General features: G+C 31.8%; 1 protein-coding gene across 1 annotated transcript; it reads right to left on the reverse strand.

The window, feature by feature from the left end:
- LOC108467932 (uncharacterized) lies at window positions 1-1,283 on the reverse strand. Its single transcript, XM_017768761.2, has one exon. The coding sequence runs from the start codon at window positions 1,009-1,011 to the stop codon at window positions 181-183; it is 831 nt and encodes a 276-aa protein (XP_017624250.1). The 5' UTR covers window positions 1,012-1,283; the 3' UTR covers window positions 1-180.
- Between the last annotated feature and the right edge of the window lie 22,569 nt (window positions 1,284-23,852).

Raw genomic sequence — 23,852 nt, forward strand, 5'->3', positions numbered from 1 at the left:
TGAAATCAACAAGGAATTCACAGCCTTATTATTAGCAAATGTAACATAAGGAGATATTTCGTCTCGTGTATGTTCTATTTTTAACCAACAAAAACAATCATCTCATCGCCAGTTAGGCAACACATAGCACATTCAGTAGAAACAGAAACAGGGAGCTCAAATCTGAAATATTCAAAAGGTTCACTTAGACAACACGTTGAACAACAACCCAATTGACGCCCCTGCAATACACAACACAGAAACCACACGGAACCGAACAAACAAAACATTCAAGCTTTTAGCAACCTGAAGAGTAAGAGTCAGAATCTGTAGCCTACCTCGCTCCTCCATCATCTTGAAGAAGTACATTGGCTTCACTGATTGCCGTAGCATAAACGCCAGCGTAAAAGGGAACCCAAATGCCATGATACTCTGAACGGAAACCTCACCTAATGGGTGTGCTCCAGAACCATAAGCATAGGATATCCAAGCTCCAAGACCAAGGTGGACCAGACCCAGAACAGCCACTGCTTTACTAAGTCCATATATGTTCTTCATCATTGCTTCAAGAGCCTCTCTTGTCTCATTTGCCAATGATGATAAATCACGTTCCACAGTTGGTCCCTCGATTTCTTGGTGCTTGAAATCAGGGTTTTGACTCGGATGGGATTCACTGCTACTGGTGTGTGATTTCTCATCGTCGGATTTTGGGCCAGGGCTAGAAGAAGAAGAAATTGTTGAAAGATATCTGGGACCAAGTAGTACACTTTGGGTTCGTTCAATTGAGGAACAATTGAAGTTAAGCAGCGCTTTGGGTTTGGAACAAGAACACGATGAGAGTGATCTAACAGAGTAGAAGTGAGAAGCGATTTGGTTTAGGGTTGAGAGAGAGGGAGAGGGATGGGATTGGATGGAACCGAAAGTTGTGGAAGTGATGAACTTAGGGTTGAAAGGAGGAGGAGAGATGAAGAAAGAAGATGAATTGCAGCGGAGGGGGAGCTTCGAGATTAAATTACGAGTACGAGAGATCATTGTTGCAATTTCAAAAATTAGGAGGGGATTGGGATTGGGATTGGGATTGGATTGGAGACTGAGAAAGTTATATAAATTTGAGAATCACAACCGCTGCAATTTGTTTTCCTTTGATTTAGAGTATAGTATTTTGCACGACCAAAACGGAAGGGCGGCTAGCATTTGCAGAGCAGTAGCTGCTCCTACTCAAACGTCAATGGCAGTGTTGTTATTAAGTTAAACTTTATTCAATATTGAATGAAAAGTTTCATTTCATTCCTCAATCATTATTAATTACCTAATTTTTGTTAACCTTCCCTTTTTAAGCACAAAATATTTTGGTCATTTATTCATTATATCAATAATAATGAAATGGTATGAGACATTAACTCATAGGTTTAGTACTTAATTTGATTAAATTTATAATTAAAATTCAATTTGATTTTTAATGATAAATCTAGAAAATCTAAAAATATAAAAAAACTTAAAAATCCGAAAAATCTTAATATATCTTTTAAATTTATAAAAATCCAGGTGTTGCAAACCTACCAACTCTCATTTATTGTCTCACTGTTTCAATATCACTCTTGTTGGGTGTACCTAAACCTCCCCTTCTTGTTTTATTGGGATGTTCTCTCCACTTTGTCATTGACATCAGTATAGTTGGGGTAAGTGGAATAGAATTATAATAGAATAGAACGTAATTAATAATTTAATTATTTGATTTAATAGAATAGAATGGAAATGTAATAGTATTCTTGTGTTTGGTTGAATATAATAGATATTGTAATAGCTTAAGGAAAAAGACTTAAATAACCAAAGTATCCTTAACAAATTTTGTAGGTATATGATTATTATTATTATTGTTATTAAATTTTAATAAGATTATTACTATATATTTTAATAAAAATAAAAAATAATTTAATCATATTTTAACATAATTATTATTAAATGAAATTTAATAAAATAATATATAATTTAATAACATTTTAATATAATTATTATTAAAATATAAATTAATAAAAATCATAACATATAATATAATAAAATAATATACAATCTAATTGATTGTTTTAAACTGCAATACATATTTAATGTATTAAAATATCATTAGCGAAATAAATAATTTAATTATCTTCTAAACTAAAAAGCAAAAGATTAGAAGTAATAAATAGCTTGAGAATTATATTTTACATGTAATAACCCATTTCTCTGAAGTGTCGAAATAGTAGTTTCGGGATCACAAATCGACGTGTGAGTCGAGAATATTATTATTTAATATTTACGAATATTATATGGCGTATTGATAAAAATTTGATTTAATGATTTGTGTTAAATGGAAGAACAATTAGGTTCAAGTGGTAAGACCCCAAAGTCAAGTGGCTTTAGATAATGAGGTATTGGGATCTCGATTCTATAAACTGAGCCGTAAATATTTTTATAAATATTTATGAAGTGTTATTAAGGTTGTATTAAAGTTTCATTAAGAAATTTTAATGTTTCAATAGTTAATTAAGCAAAAAAGATTAAATCATAAAAGTGTAAAAGTTGAATTCTAATAGTTAAAAGGGTTAAATGACTACAGAAAAATAAGTAGATGAACCATTTAAGGAATTAGTGGACTAAAATGAATATGGATTTGATGTTTTGTTTAATTATTAGCTAATGTTAAAATGGTAATTTGATAAATTAAATAAAACATAACTAAAAGATGAATGGTTGTCATCTTCTTTCCCATTTTGTTTCAAACGATTCTTCCATGGAAAATAATCTAAATTCGGCCAAATAAAAATGGATGCATGTAAGTGGTTTATTTATCCATTTTTAGTAATTTTTATATTTTTGAGATTGTTGCAACTAGGTCCAGTTAGCCTGTACCTTTGTTTTTGAAACTGTTAAAGAGTTTGAATGTTGAAATTTATGAATCTTTGTGATTGTAGATGTTAAGGGTCCGTTTGGAAGCCAAGAAAACATTTTCTAGAAAATGTTTTCCTGGTTTTACCGTGTTTGGATGCTTGAAAACATTTTCCAAAGGGAAAATGTTTTACTAGACACGGGTAAAATGGACTTCAATTTGGGGAAACGTCTTACTGATTTCATTTGTGTAAGACATTTTCCATCTCCTCTTCATCCAAGTAAGCCTTGTTTTTCTTCCTTTCTTCAACTTTAAGCTTTCTTTTTCTTCCATTCTTCAACTTTTTCCATCTCCTTCTTCATCCAGGTAAGTCTTCTTCTTCTTCTTCCGTTCTTCAAATATCTTCCCTTTTTCCTTAGTTCGTCGCATATCTTCTCTTCTCAGGCAAATTTTACACACTGCTATTTTGTTTTCTATCTTCCCCTCTTTCTCAGGATCTCATTCCTCTTCGCAAGGTATGGCATCTTCTTTAATTCTGCTTTTTCATTTTGTTTTGGTGATGGGTTTTGTGATGTGGGGTTGTGGTTTTGGTGCAGGAACTGATATAGTTCGTAACCTGTATTTATCCAGATCCAAAACCTTAATCACCATTTTTTGGTCCTCTTTAATCTCAAGTTTACTCTACATTTTTTCCTGTTTAATCATTTTCTCCTTTTCATTTGCATGTATTATGGATTATAATAAAATCAATTAAAATAATGCCTTAAAAAGAAACCCAAAAGGAACTTAAATTCTACGGAGTAACTAAAAAAATATCACTTGTATTACTGTTTAAGGTGAGAATTTTCGCCATCGCCGTAAAAAGAAGAGGTGGAGGAAGAAAAAGAACTAACCCAATTGCAGGTAATTTGACAAGGCTTTTACCTTCTCTTTTAATTTACTTTAATTAAAACATTTTATAGAGAGCTTAAAATTGGACACTTTAGAGTTAATTACAGTTTAATAATAATAGTAATTTCACTATTTAGATCATAATAATTGGTGATGGCGACTTTATAAAATTAGGAAATTTCGAATTTACCTTTGATTTTCATTTACCCAAACTCCCCATTCTCTCTGTCTTGTTTATACTTTGTATTTATTTGTAGGAATTCTACGTTTGTTCAATTATATATTTGTTTGCGCGTGTGAAGTAATGTAAACGAATAATGTGATGATTATTATTTTTAAATAATTCATGTAAAACTTCAAATTGAAAAAATTGGCTCGAGGCCTTGAACATGTGTTTGTGTTCATAGTTTAACTTTATGCTACCCAGACACGAGTACATTTTTTTTTTCTTGGTTTCTAAAATTTTCTATATATTTGGATATCATCTCATGGTATTTGTGTTCGAATATGCATCAGACATAGGTGTTGTACACGTTACATGAGTACTTTAAAGGGAATGAAGAGCTTAGATGACATAGGTTGAACTAGGGTTGTAAACAAGTTGAGTCGTAGATGACTCTTTCGTTGGTAAGTCTCTAGTAGTATATGGAAGTGAGCTAAAGTATTTCAACATCGGGGCACTTGTTGGTTCTCAAGTCTATCAATGTTGTTTTTTTATATGATATTTAGTGGTCTTTATTGAGGTGTATTAGTTCATTTCAACTCTAGTTTTATACCTTACTTGGTTAACAGTTGGGGGGTTGTAGTTTATGTTTTATGCACCTCTTTTTGTTCATTTTGTCATCTAATGGGATTTAATCCTTTCATTAATTATGATATCTATTCTGCTTCCTAATTTAAGGAGATTGGATCTATTGACTTGAATTAATTTTGGATATCTCTAAATATCCTAGACTTTATGAAGATATTCTTGATGCTACTTTTATTGCTACTTTTGGGGATTGTATTATGATTGATCTCAATGTTAGCAAGTCCAAAAAAGCTTTATATTCAAGACTTGCATAAGAATTATGTATCAGTATCAGTAGACTTGCATAAGGAGGAAATAGTGCCCTTTTTTTGAAATAAGTTGTTATGCTATATCTTAGATCCTAGGTTATACTTGGAGTCATATGACTTATCTCAACATTTGTATGTATGAACCGTAACAGGTCGTCGAGATAGCCCTTCGAGCAGTGATAGGCACGCCAATTACAAGAAAGCTAGCATTGAAAAACAAGATTGTGTTTGGGCTGGTGATTCTTGGCGTTCCCCAACTTTGACTGCAAATATGGCATTCGTGAGAGCGATAGTACGACGAGGATGTCTTTGTTTACTATTAAGCATAGTCCATGGGCTTTAACCTAACTAGTCGCACTAACTAGTCGACATGCCATGAAGAGATCCATTTTGGTTAAAGCACTCTTGGGCTATGTTTATTGTTGTTACCTATAACTTGTATACGATTAACTGGACTTGCTTTTTTACTAACATTTTGGCTATTTCAATTAATGAAAGGCATAATTAGAGAACATTTTAAAGGAAGATGGCCACTTTTGCTCATTAGATAGAGACAGATATATATAACAATTTAACCAAGTAGGCTTAAGCTTTAGAGACATTAGCCTTTATGCTTGATTATATCATATTATGGTTAACTAGCTACCCTAGAAGCTCTGAAGTTGCAGTAATAATTTGCAGATCCTCTTCAGTTAAAAGCTTGCCTATTATTTTGCAAACTTTATTATATGTCTTTGTCACTAGGGTTGAAGAGAAGATTGTAAAAACCAAAATGAACTGTAGTGTTCAGTTTGCTTATGTATGGCTTTCAACTTCTTTTTTTTTTTAATAAAATGATTCACAATACTGCGTATTAGTTGGATTTTTACTCTAGAAGAACGGAGTAAAACCGTGATTGCTCTTATTCTTCACTTTTGCTTGATAGAGTAACAAAGTTTGAGTTGGTTAGATGTTGTGAGAACCAACCCACAGAATAATGGAATTGGTATGATGTGCAACATTAAGGCTTTGCTTTTATGTTATCATTTCAGTTATGTATTAAGGTAGAAAATGGCTATCTCTTTCATCTCATTTTTCAAAGAAAATTATGTAAAAGCTATGTTTATAAAAAAAAAAATTCATGTAAAAAATCAACAATTAGGCTTTAATTGAAAGGGTAGAGTTGAGGTTTATGAAAATCTTATTGTCTTAGGTTCATATCTAAGATTTATTTTGGGTTTAATTTGTTTTTTTATATATAAATTTTATATAAAAAGACACAAATACCGTTATAGTAATATATTTTTTAAAATGTCTTTTAAATTTTTTATAACTAAATTGGTGTTCAATTAACTCATGAAATTAACTCAGTCAAAATAGTAATATAGATAAAAAATACAATAGGAAAAGGTTACACAAACATAATACATATACAAATATTAAAATTTGTATAAAATAGAAATAAAGTACACGAATTGCCTAAGTTAGGGAGATTTCCACATTTATTGATACAATCCCATAAATGGAAAACTAATTTTGCATGTGAATGACACATTGCAAGCATTTTCCTTCTCTCATCAGAGTGAAAGCTTTATTGATGTCCTCAAATGGCAGATTATGTGTGATGAACTCATCAACCTGTATTTCCTGTGAAAACAATGATAAATTTATATATAGATAGATAGATGTATGGATGCATGCATGTATGTATAAGATAAAATAACATTCACAGATATGCATGGTTGCCACCTTCAAGCTTGCTGAATGTTCTACAGATTCACAACTATGGAAAATCAAGGTTTATTGTGAAGCACCTAAGTCTTGCCTTTTTCTTCTCAAGATTTTTCCTTTTAGGTTTTCGTCCATATATTATACTCACTTTGATGATTTAGTCTTTATACTTTAATTTGACATGATTTGGTCCTACTATTATTAATGTTTATGCCTTAGTTCAAATCACCAATATCGTTACGAAGTTCCATTAATCGAGTGATGTGGAATTAACCCCCCCGAAATTTTTGTTATAAAAATAAGTTATTTTTTCACTAATTTATCAATGAAGTAATAAGTACGAATCAATCTAACAAGATGTTATGGAAAATCTTACCTGGTTCATGTACTTATTTAATAATGAAGGAAGATCAGATTTAGGTTTCCATCCTTCAAATAGGGGCCCTTTCAATGTTTTCCCAGAAAGAAATGCTGAATAATGAGATGCTATTTCTGGGTTTGTTTTTGGTACACTGAGCTTAACTGTTAAACCCCATCCCTATGGAATGGATGGAAAAGAAACTGGTGAGTTTCGGTTTTGATGATTAAGAATCTTCTTTAAAACAGAGAAGAATTATCAAATCATGAGTCAAAGAAATTATGTCACAAAGACGATTGCGATGCAGGTTGTTACCATTAAATGTTGCCTATGCATTCGAAGGAGTAATCCGTCCCTCCACTGGATATTCGCTTAATAACCTCTTTTAAAATACAAATTTATTAATATATGTAAAAAAAATTTAAAATATAAATTTATTAATATATGTAAAAACAACTTTTCCAGAAAATATTTTCAGAAAATCTGCCAAACAATAGAAAATATTTTACATAGATTTATCCAAACACTAGAAAAGTAAATCATTTCCAGAAAAGTAAATCATTTTCCAAAAATCATTTTCCGGAAAACATTTTACTACCAAACAAACGGAGCCTAAATGATAAATTTTAGGTGTTATTTGTTATTTATAAGTATTTTATTAAGTGATTTTGATGAATTTAATGATTATGGATTAAATTATTGAAATAGTAAAAATACAAGGACTAGATATGAAATTGTTACACATGTGGGCTGTATTGGATGCTGGTAACATACAGCTAGTATTAATTTTAAAAAAAATGGTTAATTTGCATGTTTTAGGCTCAGGGACTAAATTGAATAAAAATGAAAAGTTTAGGGAAATTTTGTAAAAATGTCAGAAAGGACTAAATTGCATAAAATGGAGTGATTTTGCTGTCTCAATTATTGGATTTAATTAAATTATTAATTTAGATCAAGAACGAGTGGAAAATCGAGAATAAGGGAAAATTACCAAAAAGCCCTTCTACTTTGACATTTCTACAATTTAGCCAGGTAAGCTCGTAACTTGATTAAATCAATTAATTGTTGTTTTAATTGTTTAATATCTAATTGTTTATATATGAATTGAGTTGATTGACTTGAAGGAAAATGATTAAAACCATAGTTGAAAGACACTATGGCACTATACCGGAAAATAAATAAGACCATATTTGTAAAACATTATGGCACCATACTAGAAACGAGTAAGACCATGACTGAAAGACGTTATGGCATCATGATTCTATTCAGTAAGACCATAGTTGATAGACGCTATGGTATCACGAATCAAACGAATAAGACCATGGTTGAAAGACATTATGGCAACACGACGGAAAATGAATAAGACCATGGTTAAAATACACTATGGCATCAAGACGAGAATAAATAACCCCATGACTGAAAGACACCATGGCACACTACAATCATTTGATATTCAGGTAATACATTTCAAGTGAGGTATGTATCGTAAGTATGAATATTAGTTGAAGGTTTGACTAGTATAGTTTGATAATGTATGTTAATGCCTTAGTGTAATTATATAATATTTATTATGTCTATAAATACATTAAATCGTGATGTTGTAATGTGTTTAAAGAATAAAATGGTTACTTAAGTGTCTGCCTAATATTCGATGTTATTTCATTTGATTCAACGAGCATGAAAAGGGAAGGAATGGTAAGTATTCAAATGACTTATATTATGAAAACTATGAACAAGAATTAAAAAGGACATGTTAAATGAAAGTATGACTATGATCATGAAATTGATGATTTCAAGCGAGGTTATTCATGTTTAATGACTTATCTTATGTTATTCAAGTGAATTATGAATTGATGCATTAACATGTGTTGTTGATGATGCTTATGCTTGTGCCAAGCTATTGGTTGGATTGTATTATGTTGGTTTTAAAGAAATGCATTTAAATAGTAAGTGACCAAATGGAAAGATGCTTATGTGCATGAAAGAGTGGTAAGAATCAAAGTATGTATTCTCATGAAATGGTTTATTGTATTAGATTCTAAAAGAGTTATGCTTAAATGCACTAGCTTATAGTTATGGTTAATGTTATGTTTATGCCTTGTATGTTATGCAAATGAAATGGGTGAGAACAGGTAATGAAATGATAAGTTCATAGTTGAAATGTAATGTGATGAAAAGAAATGACTGTTGAGTTAAAAGACTTACTTGTAAGGAAGATATTTACTTATGCTATATGTGAGTTTACTTATGTCATGAATAAATACACTAGTTCGTGAGTTAATAATGTAATTAAGTTTATGCTAAGTAAATGAAATGGTAAGTAAGTAGATGAAATGGTTCATCATTTTAAGGAAATGTTGATAATTATGTAAGTCAACCTATGAGACCTTATTAGGTTATGAATGAAAGGTGTATGTAATTTTTATAAATATACTCAATTGTGAGTTGAATGGTGTTCAATAGGTTTATACTAAGTTTAAAGTATTGGTGTTGAATCATGTTTAATCAATGTATGATAGTATTGAAGTGATAAGTTATGTTTCAAGTTTATACGAACTTACTCAGCATTCATTGCTTACGTAGTCATCTTCCTCTTACTTTGCAGATTATCGGAAGCTCGATCTATTTGGAAACTCATTGAAGATCTATCACTCTATCCAACGATTATATTGGTAGACTCTGATGTCTTGATCAAGGTTATAATGGCATGTATTGGTGGATTTGTGTTAAATGATCTAGTTATTATTTTGGTACGTATAAGTGTCAATACGGTTAATGTACCTATGGTATCTTGATGGTTGGTGTTAATATGGTTAAGTTGATGCATGGTTTTATGACTAAAGAGGTAAGTATGACATGTTTGCAATATGGTTAATTAAGGTATGCTTGAATATGGAATTTAGTTAAGTGTGTTTATATAAAAAATGACCAATTGGGTATATGTTCATGTAGTTCAATGTGGTCAATTATGGTATAACTTGGTATGGATAAGCTAAATATATATGGATAAGTTATGGTCAAATATGTTTAGGTATATGTGTGTTTGAGATGCATGAGAACAATAGTTTAATTGGTAAGTTACATTGACATGGTATAAGTTAAGTATTGTATGTTTTAAAATGGTAGCAAGGTGACCAATTATACATATGTGTAGTTAAGTCGAATGCTTGCTTTTCAGGTGCCTATATGAAATATTGGTTGAATAAAATTTGGTCATTTGAATTGGTCATATTATGTATGTTTTGGTATGTTTTGATACTTTGGTCATATGTGCAAATGTCTTGTAAGGGTGTGCTTGAATTAGGTGAAAGAAATGGCTCGGATTTAGCCTATTTCTAGTCCATACGGCCTAAGACAGGGGCGTGTGTCGCATGGCCGTGTGTTCCCTGTAGGTATTAATGGTTGCATTTCGAAGGTTACATGGTCTGGCACACGGCATGTGGCTTGGCCGTGTGGTCTAAGTCAGAGAGTTACACAGGTACGAACACAGCCTAAGACACGGGCGTGTGCCTCAGCTGTGTGACCCCTGCGGTGTGAAATTTTCCAACTTTTTCCTTAAAGTTTTATATGTTTTCGATTTAGTCCCGAATCATTTATAAAGTGTTTCTAAGGCCTTGAGGGCTCGAATAAGAGACAATATGCATGTGTTTGAATGAATTATGCTATGGTTTATCTAATGCTTGAAAATGAATGTTTTAAGTTACAATTTTATAGTAATAGTCCATAACCCTATTCTAGCGGCAAATACGGGTTAAGGGTGTCACATTACATCCAAACATAATGTTCATACATTAACAAAAAATTACATGTTTCCATTAGCTTATATGCCATAATCTATATGTTAAATTTTACAACATCAAAAAGTTACAACAGCTTGTGGCATTCTATCATGTCATTATACCATTCAAATATTACATATACAAAAAGTTACCAAAACATCAATTTCATAACTGTGATTTTTAATGGCCAGAAAGAAATATTCTCACCCATTTTAATCGCGCAGAAAAAGATATACTAAAGAAAATGAGCATTTACGTTGGATGGTCTAGAATTTTGCTCAATACACAATAGTGTTCATCCTCAGTTAATCCTTCTACTTCACATAAGGTTAGACATAATATTAGAACACTTTATTGAATGACCATTTCTGACTTTTATTGAATCAAACCTTCGGAGGCAATGCTCCTACTTATTTCAAGGCCAATAACCTGTTTGTTAACCCCTAATAACATGGCAACATTAGTAAATGAAGTAGAAGAAATTTGTTCACTTGCATCAGAAATATTTTTTTTCTTCTTTGAAAATGTGGAATCATCTTCGTTTCTAGGTGGTTGCGGTTGTGTAGCTGAGGATGTAACAGCCCAATTTCGGTAAAACCGGAAGAGTGGTCTCGGGACCATAAATTCGAGCCAAAAATAAAATTTATTTTTATTTCATTACATGGTCTGTAATATGATAGAAATTTCATGTGAAAATTTTGATAAGAAAATTTTACTGATTATGTGTTTAATTATAGGAAGGACCAAATCGCATAAAATGCAAAAGTACAATTCTAGTAGATAGAAAGATTAAACAACTATGGAATTCAAAACTTGAGGTCCCCATATGGTAATTAGACCATTAATAAAAAGTTAGTAGATATTTTTGGATGATTCATCCATGGAAAATTAGAAAAAGGCTAAGGATTAAATTAGAAATCAAAATTATTAAAAGATGATAAATTATTAAATAGAAATAAAAATAATTTTTATCATCTTCTTCCCCAAAATAATACATGGAAACCCTAGGAGAGAGAGAAAAAACTTTCTTGGCCAAATTGGGTAAGTTTTCTTGTCCCGTTTTTAGTCATTTTGATATTTTTGAAATCAAGATAGCTTAATCTATCTATTTGGGTGATTAATTTGAAAAGTTATCAAAGTATGAAATTTGGGTCATGGATGTATATGCTAAAAATTAGAAATTTATGGTAGAAAATGAAAGGTTTTTGATAGATAAACAATTTTTACAAAGTGATTTTTGATGAAAACATGGATTAAGGACTAAAATGTAAAGTTGTAAAATTGAAGAAAAATGATGAATTTTTATGAATACATGTGCTATAAATTTTGTAATGGGATTTTGGTTAGGCTTGAATAGGGAGTAAATTGCACAAACATTATTTTCCAAGCCTAGGGACGGAATTCGAATTTATGGAAAAGTTAGGGGCAAAATGGTAATTTTTCCTAGGATGTAAATTGAGTCCACTTGAATATGAAATGTGATAAATTGATGTAAAATTTACTCGTATAGATCTGGATAGACCAAATTCGGAGTTAGAACGAGGAAAGAGGAAAATGTCAGATTAGTAGATTTTACGTACACGAACATTGTCGAGGTAAGTTCGTGTAACTAAATTGTGTTTATTTGCATGCTTACATTGATTGTGTTTATGTAAATTGTATAAATGTCATAAATATGTGAAATGATTACATATTCGATCAAGCCCGATAAATAAAAATGTTTAAATTAAATGATAATGCCTGATTGATGATAAATAATAAACGATAAGAATGTTACTTATATGCTTGAAATGAATGTGGAATGTGTTTATTTGAATTATATGAATGTTATGGATGTATTAAATAATCACATGCTCGACAATGTTTGAAAAATGTTTAAATCCCGGTTTAATGAGTGGAAAATAGATGGATATGTGATTTCCCGAAATGAATGAGGTCCTCCATTTGTTGCTGACGGGATTTAGCTTGGACGAGTAATCCTATTGACCTCATTAAAGAAAGGATTTAGCCTCGACGGGTAATCCTGATATAAGTCCTCTCGAGCATATGTTATGGATTAGATTTAGCCCGGATGGGTAATCCATATCAAGCTCCTTAGAGCATAAGTCATAAAAGGATTTAGCCTGGACTGGTAATCCTGTTGTATACATGTGTGGTTTGAGAGTGTAGTCTCTGATATAGTACCTTATAGGTACCATTGGACATGAATTGATGGATCTTGATTCATATACCTAGAGTGTACTACCTGCGTATCCATCAATATTCCAAATAAATTCAACGGGTGACAATTCCAAACATGAGAATATATGAAAAATAAAATGAGTTATTATAGGTAGCTGTCTGAAATACAAGAAAATGATGATATATGACAAATGATATATGAAAACATGAGATGATGATATTTGTACATGGACTTTATTTGATGAAAATATGTTCATTCTTGATTATGGACTTGTACACGTTGAGTGTACTAATCATGACATTGATATTCCGAGTAATATGAATAAGTTTTGATATGAAATAATCTGAACTAGAAATGAACTATTATGAAATTACACTTGTAATAATGAGATGAATTCGACATGTTGAATGAATACATGTTGTGGAAAGCATATGTGCTTGGAAACTTGATTGTTGTTGAGCTCATATATGTTTTGATGTTATTATGGAATATATGACTGACAAAGGCAATGAGGATGTGTGTAGGGCTTGAGGTCAAATTGATTGAATATGCCTTACATAGTTATTTCAAAATAGAATGAATGGTAAGTTAAGTACCATGTCATACGAACTTACTAAGCATTTTATGCTTACTTAGTTTTATTTCCTTGTTTTATAGTAAATTGGAAGCTCGTTGGATTAGAAGCTTGGCGGAGATCACTCACACTATCCATCGATCCATGTCGGTATAATATGGTAAAATAATTATGGTTACAATGGCATGTACAGGTTATGTTGGTCATATTGGCATGTAAATATAAATGTAAATGAAAATGATTATTGTAATCTAGCCATTGGAATGGCTAGTGATGATTATGTTTTGGTACATGTATATATATGTATTTAAGTTTACTTTATGAAGATAACATAAGTGTTTATTATTGATTGATTGGGAAAGGTTAAATGAGTATGCTTATAAAAGGTAAGATTAAAAGCATGAATGCATGTATCAATATATCATGTTAGATGCTATAAATTGCTTGAATTCAATGCTTGGGCTGGTTGGTATTTGGATGTAAGTTTGGTGCAGGAATTTGGTATGATTTTGGGTGAGAAATGAAGCTAGGAATGACTTTATTTTGTCCACACGGGCAGACACACGGGCGTGTGCCTAGACCGTATATGACACATGGCATGGTACATGGGGGTGTGGTTAGGTTGTGTGTCCCCTACACCTTAAATTCGAGAAAATAGAATGCTCAGAATTGAACACACGGGTAGAGACACGGGCGTGTGTCTCAATCGTGTGTGTTACACGGCTTAAAACACAGGCGTATGTCTTGGCCGTGTGAAACCTGCACCTAACTTCGAAAGAAATTAATTAACCACATGGGCGTGTGGCATGGCCATGTGCACAAGTCAGAGAGCTACCTAGTTTCAAGCATGGCCTGTAGAACGGGCATGCCCCAGAGTCACACGGGCATGTGAGCCCTGCACGTTGGAAAATTTTTGAAAGTTCGTGAAAAATTCTTAGAGTTTTTGATTTAGTCCAGACTCGATTCTAATGCTCGTATTGTGCCCCAGGGTCCATTTAAGGGAAGTTATGAATAATCTCAAAAAAATAACAGTGATTAACATGATTTTTTTTGTAAATGTTCTGAAAGTTTCGGTAATGCTCTGTAACCCTGTTTCGGCGACGGATACGGGTTAGGGGTGTTATATTTAATGGTATCAGAGCTACGATTTAGTCGATTCTCAGACTAAACGTAGCATATGTGGAGTCTAGAAATACATGCCATTATATAACCTATGATAGTGTGATATCTCTCAACTATGATGAAAATTGTTTCACAAATAGACAGAGACACTTTCCAATCGAGCTAATTTCGATGATTCCGAAAGAGATACTCAAGTATCTGAGTAAAATGTAACTTATGATGAAACAAAATTCGAAAAGGTATGGATAAATGTTTTATATTACATCAGATTTGTAACATCCCGATTTTGGGCCTAGTCAGAACAGTGGTTTCGAGACCACAAATCCGACAAAGAAAATTTTATTTTTATTATATTTTTGTGGTCTACGATTTCACAGAATAATTTCGTGAAAATTTCGTTCGAAAATTTTAACGTTTGGGTACTCAATTTAGTCAAAATGACTAAATTGTAAAATGTTACAAAATGTGTGTTCTAGTTCACAAAGGTACTAAGTACTTGTGAGTAATGGGTTTTTAAATTAGATATCCTTAAATGGTAAATAGCCCATTTTGTAATTAGTGGACAAAAATGGACATGGCATGGTATGTTTTTATTTATTTTTCATTAAGGGTATTTTAGTAATTTGACAAATAAAGCCAAAATAACTAAGAAAAAGATGTCATCTTTTTCATTTTTCTCATGCCATAACCATATATGGAGATGGAAGACTTGACTAGGGTTTGTAAAACTTTCAATCTTGATTGTAAGTCCATCTTTGCCCCGTTTTTAATGTTCTTTGCATTTTTGAAATCCTCGTAGCTCGATTTACCCATTTCTACCATTAATTTGAGCTATGGTTCATGTTTAAAAATTGAACCATATATGACATGCATGCATTTTGATGTCTAATGGTAGAAAATGAGTTCTGGGTGTTAGATAAACAACTTTTGCTAAGCGATTTTACTTGAAAACGAGTAAAACGACATAATCGGTAAAAATACCTAATGTTCATAAGTACATGCTAGAGTGAGAATTTGATGTTTCCATAGAAGGGAGAAATGATCAGCATGTCATAAAACATAAGAAAATAGGATGAAGTTTAATTTCTGAACGTTGGGGCAAAAGTGCAAATATGCAAAAGTTTAAGGGTCAAAATGAAAATTTGTAAAAATATGATTTATGGACTCATTTGAATAATGTGAGTAATAAATGAGCTATATTAGTAATGTTAGATCAAGGAAATCGAGAATATGAGTTAAGGCTACTACGAATGATATGAGTTAAGGCTACTACGAATGATGAAGTTTTCGTCTTGTGAAAGCTGAAAAGTTTATTACATGTTGGCAAAGTTCAAACAGATGAGAATATTGCTAACCGAAGTATTTGAACTGGACTAGTCTGCATTGAGTAAAGACTTCTTGATTTTCAGTAATGTATTGTTGTATGAATTGTGATGTATTTCAAGACAATAAGGTAATGTGATAGTAGATCTGAGTTGTTAATGAGGCTAAAGCCGAGCATCAGGACCTACCAGAGTTATCTTTGCCAGGATTGATATTAGGATGGAAATGAGAAAGGATTATTCTCGGGGCCATATCAGAATTATTTCCGTAGCAGAAAGAGGAAAATATGATATATCTTATTGTTAAATGTTTGACGAGACTTGTAAATCATACCGGTATTTAATGAATTTTACTCATCAGATTCATGGAATTCCAGATCTCTTTGATTGTAGGATTACTTGGAACTCTAGTCTCCTTAACTAAATTGAAGTCTAGGTTTTATGTCATGATATCAGGGGAAACTGAGAAGGCTTTGAAAATTTAAGAACAATTGAGAGTTGAGTCCGCAAGTTTTCAGATCGTATGAGAAATTAAAAGATGTATTGGAGGCACAACCTGAGTGGAAGTTCTTCGGCATCAAATATGAGATTGACGAACCTAAGTGAAAACCACTTTTCCTATATGATTTTTGGGGACGAAAATCCCTAAAGGGGGGAAAGTTGTAACATCCCGATTTTGGCCCTAATTGGAACAGTGGTTTCGGGACCACAAATATGTCAATAAATTTTTTATTTTTATTCTCTTTTTATGGTCTACGATTTCACGAAATAATTTCGTGAAAATTTCGATCGGAAATTTTGACGTTTGGGCACTCAATTTAGTCAAAAGGACTAAAATTTAAAAGGTTGCAAAATGTGTGTTCTAGTTCACAAAGGTACGAAGTACTTGTGAGTAATGGGTTTTTAAATTAGATATCCTTAAATGGTAAATAGCCCATTTTGTAATTAGTGGACAAAAATGGACATGGCATGGTATGTTCTTATTTATTTTTCATTAAGGGTATTTTAGGAATTTGGCAAATAAAGCCAAAATAACTAAGAAAATGATGTCATCTTCTTGATTTTTCTGATGCTATAACCGTATATGGAGATGGAAGACATGGTTAGGGTTTGTAAAACTTCCAAGCTTGATTGTAAGTCCATCTTTGCCCCGTTTTTAATGTTCTTTGCATTTTTGAAATCCTCGTAGCTCGATTTACCCATTTCTACCATTAATTTGAGCTAGGGTTCATGTTTAAAAATTGACCCATACGTGACATGCATGCTTTTTGATGTCTAATGGTAGAAAATGAGTGTTGGGTGTTAGATAAACAAGTTTTGCTAAACGATTTTACGTGAAAACGAGTAAAACGACATAATCGGTAAAAATACCTAATGTTCATAAGTACATGTTAGAGTGAGAATTTGATGTTGCTATAGAAGGGAAAAATGATCAGCATGTCATAAAACATAAGAAAATAGGATGAAGTTTAATTTCCGAACGTTGAGGCAAAAGTGCAAATAGCAAAAGTTTAGGGGTCTAAATACAAATTCGTAAAAACATGATTTATAGACTCATTTGAATAATGTAAGGAATAAATGAGCTATATTTGTAATGTTAGATCAAGGAAATCAAGATTCGGGCTAAAATCGAGAAAATACCAAGTTGTGGACTTAAATGGTAAAAATGGCCATTTTCGTATACGAGGTAAGTTCATATGATTTTTAATAATGCAATGTGTATTTTAATGTTATTGCTTTGATAGTATATGAGATCTAAGTCTACATCCAAATAAATGTATTTGAAATGGTTTATTTATGCTTATTTGCCAATGAACTATGATAAATGAATATATGAGTTTAATAAAGTGAGACATCCAAAAAAGTATCGACAAAGTTCTGACGTTCGAAAAGCCCAGTATGAACCTTAGGAATACTTGGGATACATATGTCATGACATAGGATTTTCGATATGTGGTATCGTGTAAGACTATGTATGGGACGTTAGCATCGACTTTTGTTTTACGTGTAAGACCATGTCTAGGACATTGGCATCGTATCTGATTTCGTGTAAGACCCTGTCTGGGATAGTGGCATCGATGTTTGATTACATGTAAGACCACGTCTGGGATGTTGGCATTGTATATGCTTTTCAAGCTATCCACGTATCCTTATGTTTCCAAACTGTTCAAACTGGCATTTCGAGAAAGTAATGATTTTGTGAAATTGGATTCCATTCAGGTACGTTTTCATGTATATGTGCAAGAAAGCAAAGGTATGTATTTTCCATTATGTGCTCGTATGACTATGATGATTCATGGCGATATATATATATCCTTGTGTATTATGTATGAACGATAATGTTATATGATTTGATGAAAGTATGAGGGTTTGTGGAAAGATACATGTATGATATTAAATCATACCTATGAGTATAAAGTAACAATGAATTTTATGATAGCCATTGCGATTTTGCACTGAAACAGCGTTGAACAGTAGCAGTAGCTCGACTTTGAAAAATCACCATAAATAGTGGAAGTCAAATTAGAGGATGATATATGAAATTAAAGCCTAATGAGTCTAGTTTCACATAAAGGAAACGATGTAAGCAAAAGAATTTTGTATTATGAGATATTTGAGTTCTTGTGAGACAGAGTTGGAGTGATTCCAGACTCCCCTTTCTTATCTTTAGAAAATCACTAAAAATTGTAAAAAAATAATTATGAGTTAAAATTTATATGATTAAAATACTTATTGAGTCTAATTTCTAAAAAGATATACGAGAGTATTATCTGAGTTTCGTATTATGAGATAAATAATCTTTAGTGAAGAGAGGTCAGAACTGCTGGACAGCAAAATAGGGGAAACTTTAATAAATAAACTGTACTAATTGGCTGGACAAAAAATTCTGAAAATTTTATGGTAAGAATATATGTGAGTCTAGTTTCTGGGAAAATTAACAGATCTTAACTTGGAATCCTGTAGCTCTAGTTATAAATAAATTACCGACTATGACTCGAGTAGACAGATTGACCAGAATATGAATAAAAGTGTAATTATAGTTGTTTTACTTAAGGAAACATATTGGTAAATTGCTTATTAATTTCATATGGACTTACTAAGCGTAAAGCTTACCCTACCTCTCTATTTCTTTTAGTATTGGCAGGTCAGCTCGGGGTTGGAGATCGTCGGGGGCAGCATCAGACTATCAGAACGTTGATGTGAAGCATCGATAAACTTCATGTGTTTTCAAGTGAGTGGCATGTATAGAGGTTTAGCTTGTATGATAGTTGTTAGTATGATTTTACCAAACATATTGGCTTATTATGGTTAAATCGTATATAGCCATGTGATATGGTTTATATTCGATTATTGGGTTGTAAGTCTAATTGATTATGCATGCTTGATCTATTGCTTTATGATATGTGCGTGGTGATATCTTGATAAGGTTGAATGTATGATATGTCATGCTTATGTGGTGGATAGATTATGATCAATAGATGTGGCCAGATTCTTAATGTAAAGGTGTAAGGTAAGAATAAGTAATACTGTTGTTAAACATGAAATTGGTGTGGAACGTCTTAGTCAAGCACGTTGTTCTATGTATGTGAATTGATGGTATGTCTAAGCTTGGTATAAAATGAGAACAAGATCTGGTATATCTAGTTATGGCTAATGTAAGAATGTGTATTACATGCATGATGGTAGGAAAATGATATATTTGTATCAAAATAGAGGATGTTGAATGTTATTGAAACCATGTGGGTGCATGTAGGGTGACAAAAAGGTTTGGAAAATAGCCTAAGAGTTAATTACATGGGTTGAGACACGACCATGTATCTCAACCGTGTGAGGGACACGGCCTGGAGACACGGGCGTGTAGCCTGGCCGTATGGTTCAATTTGTGTGCTGACGTCATAAACAGAGAGTTACAGGGCCTGAGGACACGGGCGTGTCAAAGACATACGGGCTTGTGACTCTGTTTTAATGGTAAAATTTTCTATGTTTTCCTAGAACTTTCCAAAGTTCTCGGTTTAGTCCCAAAACCTTTCTAAAGTATGTTTGGGCTTCGTAGACCTAAATAAGGGACCATGTGCATATGAATGAATGTTTCGAAATAAAAATGAAATTTTATAGCTCGTATTTTAGTTGGATGTTTGTATGTTTGTCCGGTATTGCCTCGTATCCTATCCCGGTCTCAGGTACGGGTAAGGGGTGTTACAAGAATGATAAATGTTATGTTATATGAGTATATATATGAGAGTTAAATTTTGAGGCTTATGATCTCTATCTCCTTACCAGTACAGTTTTATATAATGAAATTCGTAAGATTTAAATTGATTAAGTTCATAAGTGTGAAAGAAGGGTTCAAAGGTTGAATGATTAATAATGTAGTCAAAATTGAGAATGGGTTAATAAGTAAAGACGGTATTAAAAGAGATATCAAATTTTTTCTGAGGATTATTCTGGATATGTGATGTCATTGTTAAGGAAGAAGTTATTCATGAGTAAACGACTTATCCAGATATGATATTTACAGAACAAATTAGCCGGAAATTCTTCCGAATTGACTCTTTTAGTGAACTGAATAATGTAAGATTATTGATGACTTTATTAGTCAGTGGAATAGTGGTGAAATTGCATAGATATTTGAATGCAGCTGTTATAATTAGGGATAATACAGCAATATCTTCTGGGTACTCTATAAGTTCTGTTATTCTTAAGGGCATATGAAATTATTCATGTTTAGATGCAATATTTATCATATTTGAAAGCTGGCGAATTATATTGATGGAATTACTGTAAGTCTGGTTGATTCATGAGCAGTTTCGCTCTATTTTACTTGGGCTTTCTAATTCATCATGATTGATATAAGATTGGATGATAAGGTTCATATGATATCATTTTCTACTTTTACTGATTGAAGCCTTGAATTGTGAATATGCAAAATTATATTGTCTTTGTCACAGTTGTTTCTACTGAGTACGCGTGATACTACTCTTCTGAATTTTCTCTGAGATATCACCAATCTCTTTATTATTCAAACATGGTTTATCTGTGAAAGATATTCATTGGTCAGTGTTGACTATACTTAGTACTGTTATGAATTCTGATTTGAGCATGATAATTTGGTAATATGGAACACAAATTATAAAAACTGTATTATTACCCTGGTTGATATTGGAGCCACCCTTCGTTTTCCTCTTTTAATTGAAAATAATATTGAGGTTGAGGTATTGTTCCATTTATATTGTGGAAACGTCGGATCTATTATAGTATTATGATTTTAACATATCTGATGATTGTGACCATGGAATAATTTAAAGCTTCGATATCCGTTTTAATTTTTGTGAAAGTGTTTTCTATGATAGCTTCATCAATGATATGGATATTAAAGAATGATGTAAGATTTGAATGGAATGACAAATCTTAGTAAAGTTTTAATCAGTTGGGAGCCCTAATGACCGAAGCATTAGTTACGTTCGATCGAATCGGGTAAGGAATTTATTATCACATTGATACATCATTGAATGGATTAAACTGTGTTTTGATGAAGAAAGGTAAAGTAATGGTCTATACTTCCAGCCAGAGAAAGCTACAGGAAAAGAATTGCTCGATATATGATCTTGAATTGACAATTATTGTGTTTGCACTGATAATTTGGTAACAATATCTGTAGGGTGAAAATATCATATATATATATATATATATACTGATCATAAATTTTAAAATGCCCGATGGTATAGAAAGATTTGAATCTGACATAGAGTAGATGGTTTGAATTATTGGAAGATCCTGATTTGGTAATTGATTATCATTCAGGAAAAGTAAATATAGTTGCTGATATGTTGAGTAGAAAATTCTTTGTTTGCCTTATGAGCAATAAATAGTCGATTGCTATTGTCTGATGAAAGAATAATTTTAACTGAGCTTAAAGCTAAGCTAATGTTTCTACAACAGATCTGTAAATCCCAGAAAAGTGATAATGAGTTGTAAGATAAACAAGTACTGAATGAAATAATTATTGAATCAAGATAACAAATTTAAATATGATGGTTGTTTGTTATTCTGAGATAGAGGATGTGTACTGAAGAATTTCAAACTTTTATAGAAAATTTTACATGAATGATCACAGTGGGACTATGTCTGTCTATCTGGGAAATGATAAGATGCACAACGATTTGTAAAAGATGTACTGGTAGCCCGAAATAAAAGGTGGTATTTCTGAATTTATATTTAAATGCTGGATTTATCAGCAAGATAGAGATGATACTTTCAAGATGGTTATAGTCAGTGAAATTATCGAAATGGAAATGGGACAAGTTACTATGAATTTTATATCAAGATTCTCCCTGTCTATGAAAAGAAAGATACTATTTGAGAAATTGTTGATTGTTTGATGAAGCCTGTACATTTTATCCTGGCATAAATGAATTTCTCACTTGATAGATTGCTTGAATTATCTATTTTTGGGTATTTTAGATTATATGATATGCTAGTTTCTACTATTTCGATGGAGGTCTACAGTTTAAATTCCAATTATGAAACAACTTACAAGAAACTTTGGATACATGGTTACATTTTAGTACTGTATTACATTCTCAAATGGATGATCAATCTGAACATATGATTAAGATTTTTGAAGATATGTTTCGATTTTGTACTTTATAATTCTAAGGCAATTGAAAAAGAAATAATTGCCGTTAGTTGATTCGTATATAATAACAGTTAATAGTTAAGTATAAAATTTTATCTATGAAGTTTTATATGGTCACAAGTGTAAAAATCCAGTGTTTGGACGGATTTCAGTGAGAAAAGATACATGCATTTTGTTTGATTCTTTGAAACCGAAGAAAGATGAAAATGATCTAAGACAGTTTAAAAGTAGTATTTGATTGTCAGAAATTCAATGTGAATATAAAATGAAAAGAACTAGAGTTTCAGATTAGCGATAAAATATTTTTGAAAGTTTTTCAATGGAAGAAAGTTCCCCGGTTTGGCCGTAAAGGCAAATCAAGTCTGTGGTTTATCGGGTCATATAAGATTATTGAAAAGAATTGAACCTGTTGCATGTTGATAGGTATTATTATCAGAGTTCTACAGAACTCACAATTTTTTTATGAGTAGATGTGTTATGATAGTATCGATCAGACCTATCATCTATTATTGCTTTGATAAATGTTAAATTCAGCCTGACACGACTTACAGTGAGAGATTGATTGAAATTTTGGCACTTGAAGAGAAAACTGAGAAATAAAAATAGCTTTAGTAAACGTTCTCTGACAATGACATGATATAGAGGGAGCTACCTAGGAACTGGAGGAAACTATGAGAAAGTAATATCTGAATCTCTTTACTGATAAAATTTTTGAGGACGAAAATTCCTTAAAGTGGGAGAGTTGTAACAGCCCAATTTCAGTGACATCGGAAGAGTGGTCTCGGGACCACAAATTCGAGCCGAAAATAAAATTTATTTTTATTTTATTACATGGTTCGTAATATGATAGAAATGTTATGTGAAAATTTTGATAAGAAAAATTTACCGATTATGTGTTAAATTACGGGAAGGACCAAATCGCATAAAATGAAAAAGTTAAATTCTAGTAGCTAGAAGGATTAAATAGCTATGGAATTCAAAACTTGAGGTCCTTATATGGTAATTAGACCATTAATGAAAAGTTAGTAGATATTTTTGGGTGATTCATCCATGGAAAATTAAAAAAAGGCTAAGGACTAAATTGGAAATCAAAATTATTAAAAGATGATAAATTATTAAATAGAAATAAAAATAATTTTTATCATCTTCTTTCCCAAAATAATACATGGAAACCCTAGGAGAGAGAGAAGAAACTTTCTTGGCCAAATTGGGTAAGTTTTCTTGTCCCGTTTTTAGCAATATCTATTTGGGGGATTAATTTGAAAATTTATCAAAGTATAAAATTTGGGTCATGGATGTATATACTGAAAATTAGAAATTTATGGTAGAAAATGAAAGGTTGTTGGTATATAAACAACTTTTACAAATTGATT

The sequence above is a fragment of the Gossypium arboreum genome, chromosome 8, assembly GCF_025698485.1.
Source record: "Gossypium arboreum isolate Shixiya-1 chromosome 8, ASM2569848v2, whole genome shotgun sequence".
In the NCBI taxonomy this organism is placed as follows: Eukaryota; Viridiplantae; Streptophyta; class Magnoliopsida; order Malvales; family Malvaceae; genus Gossypium; species Gossypium arboreum.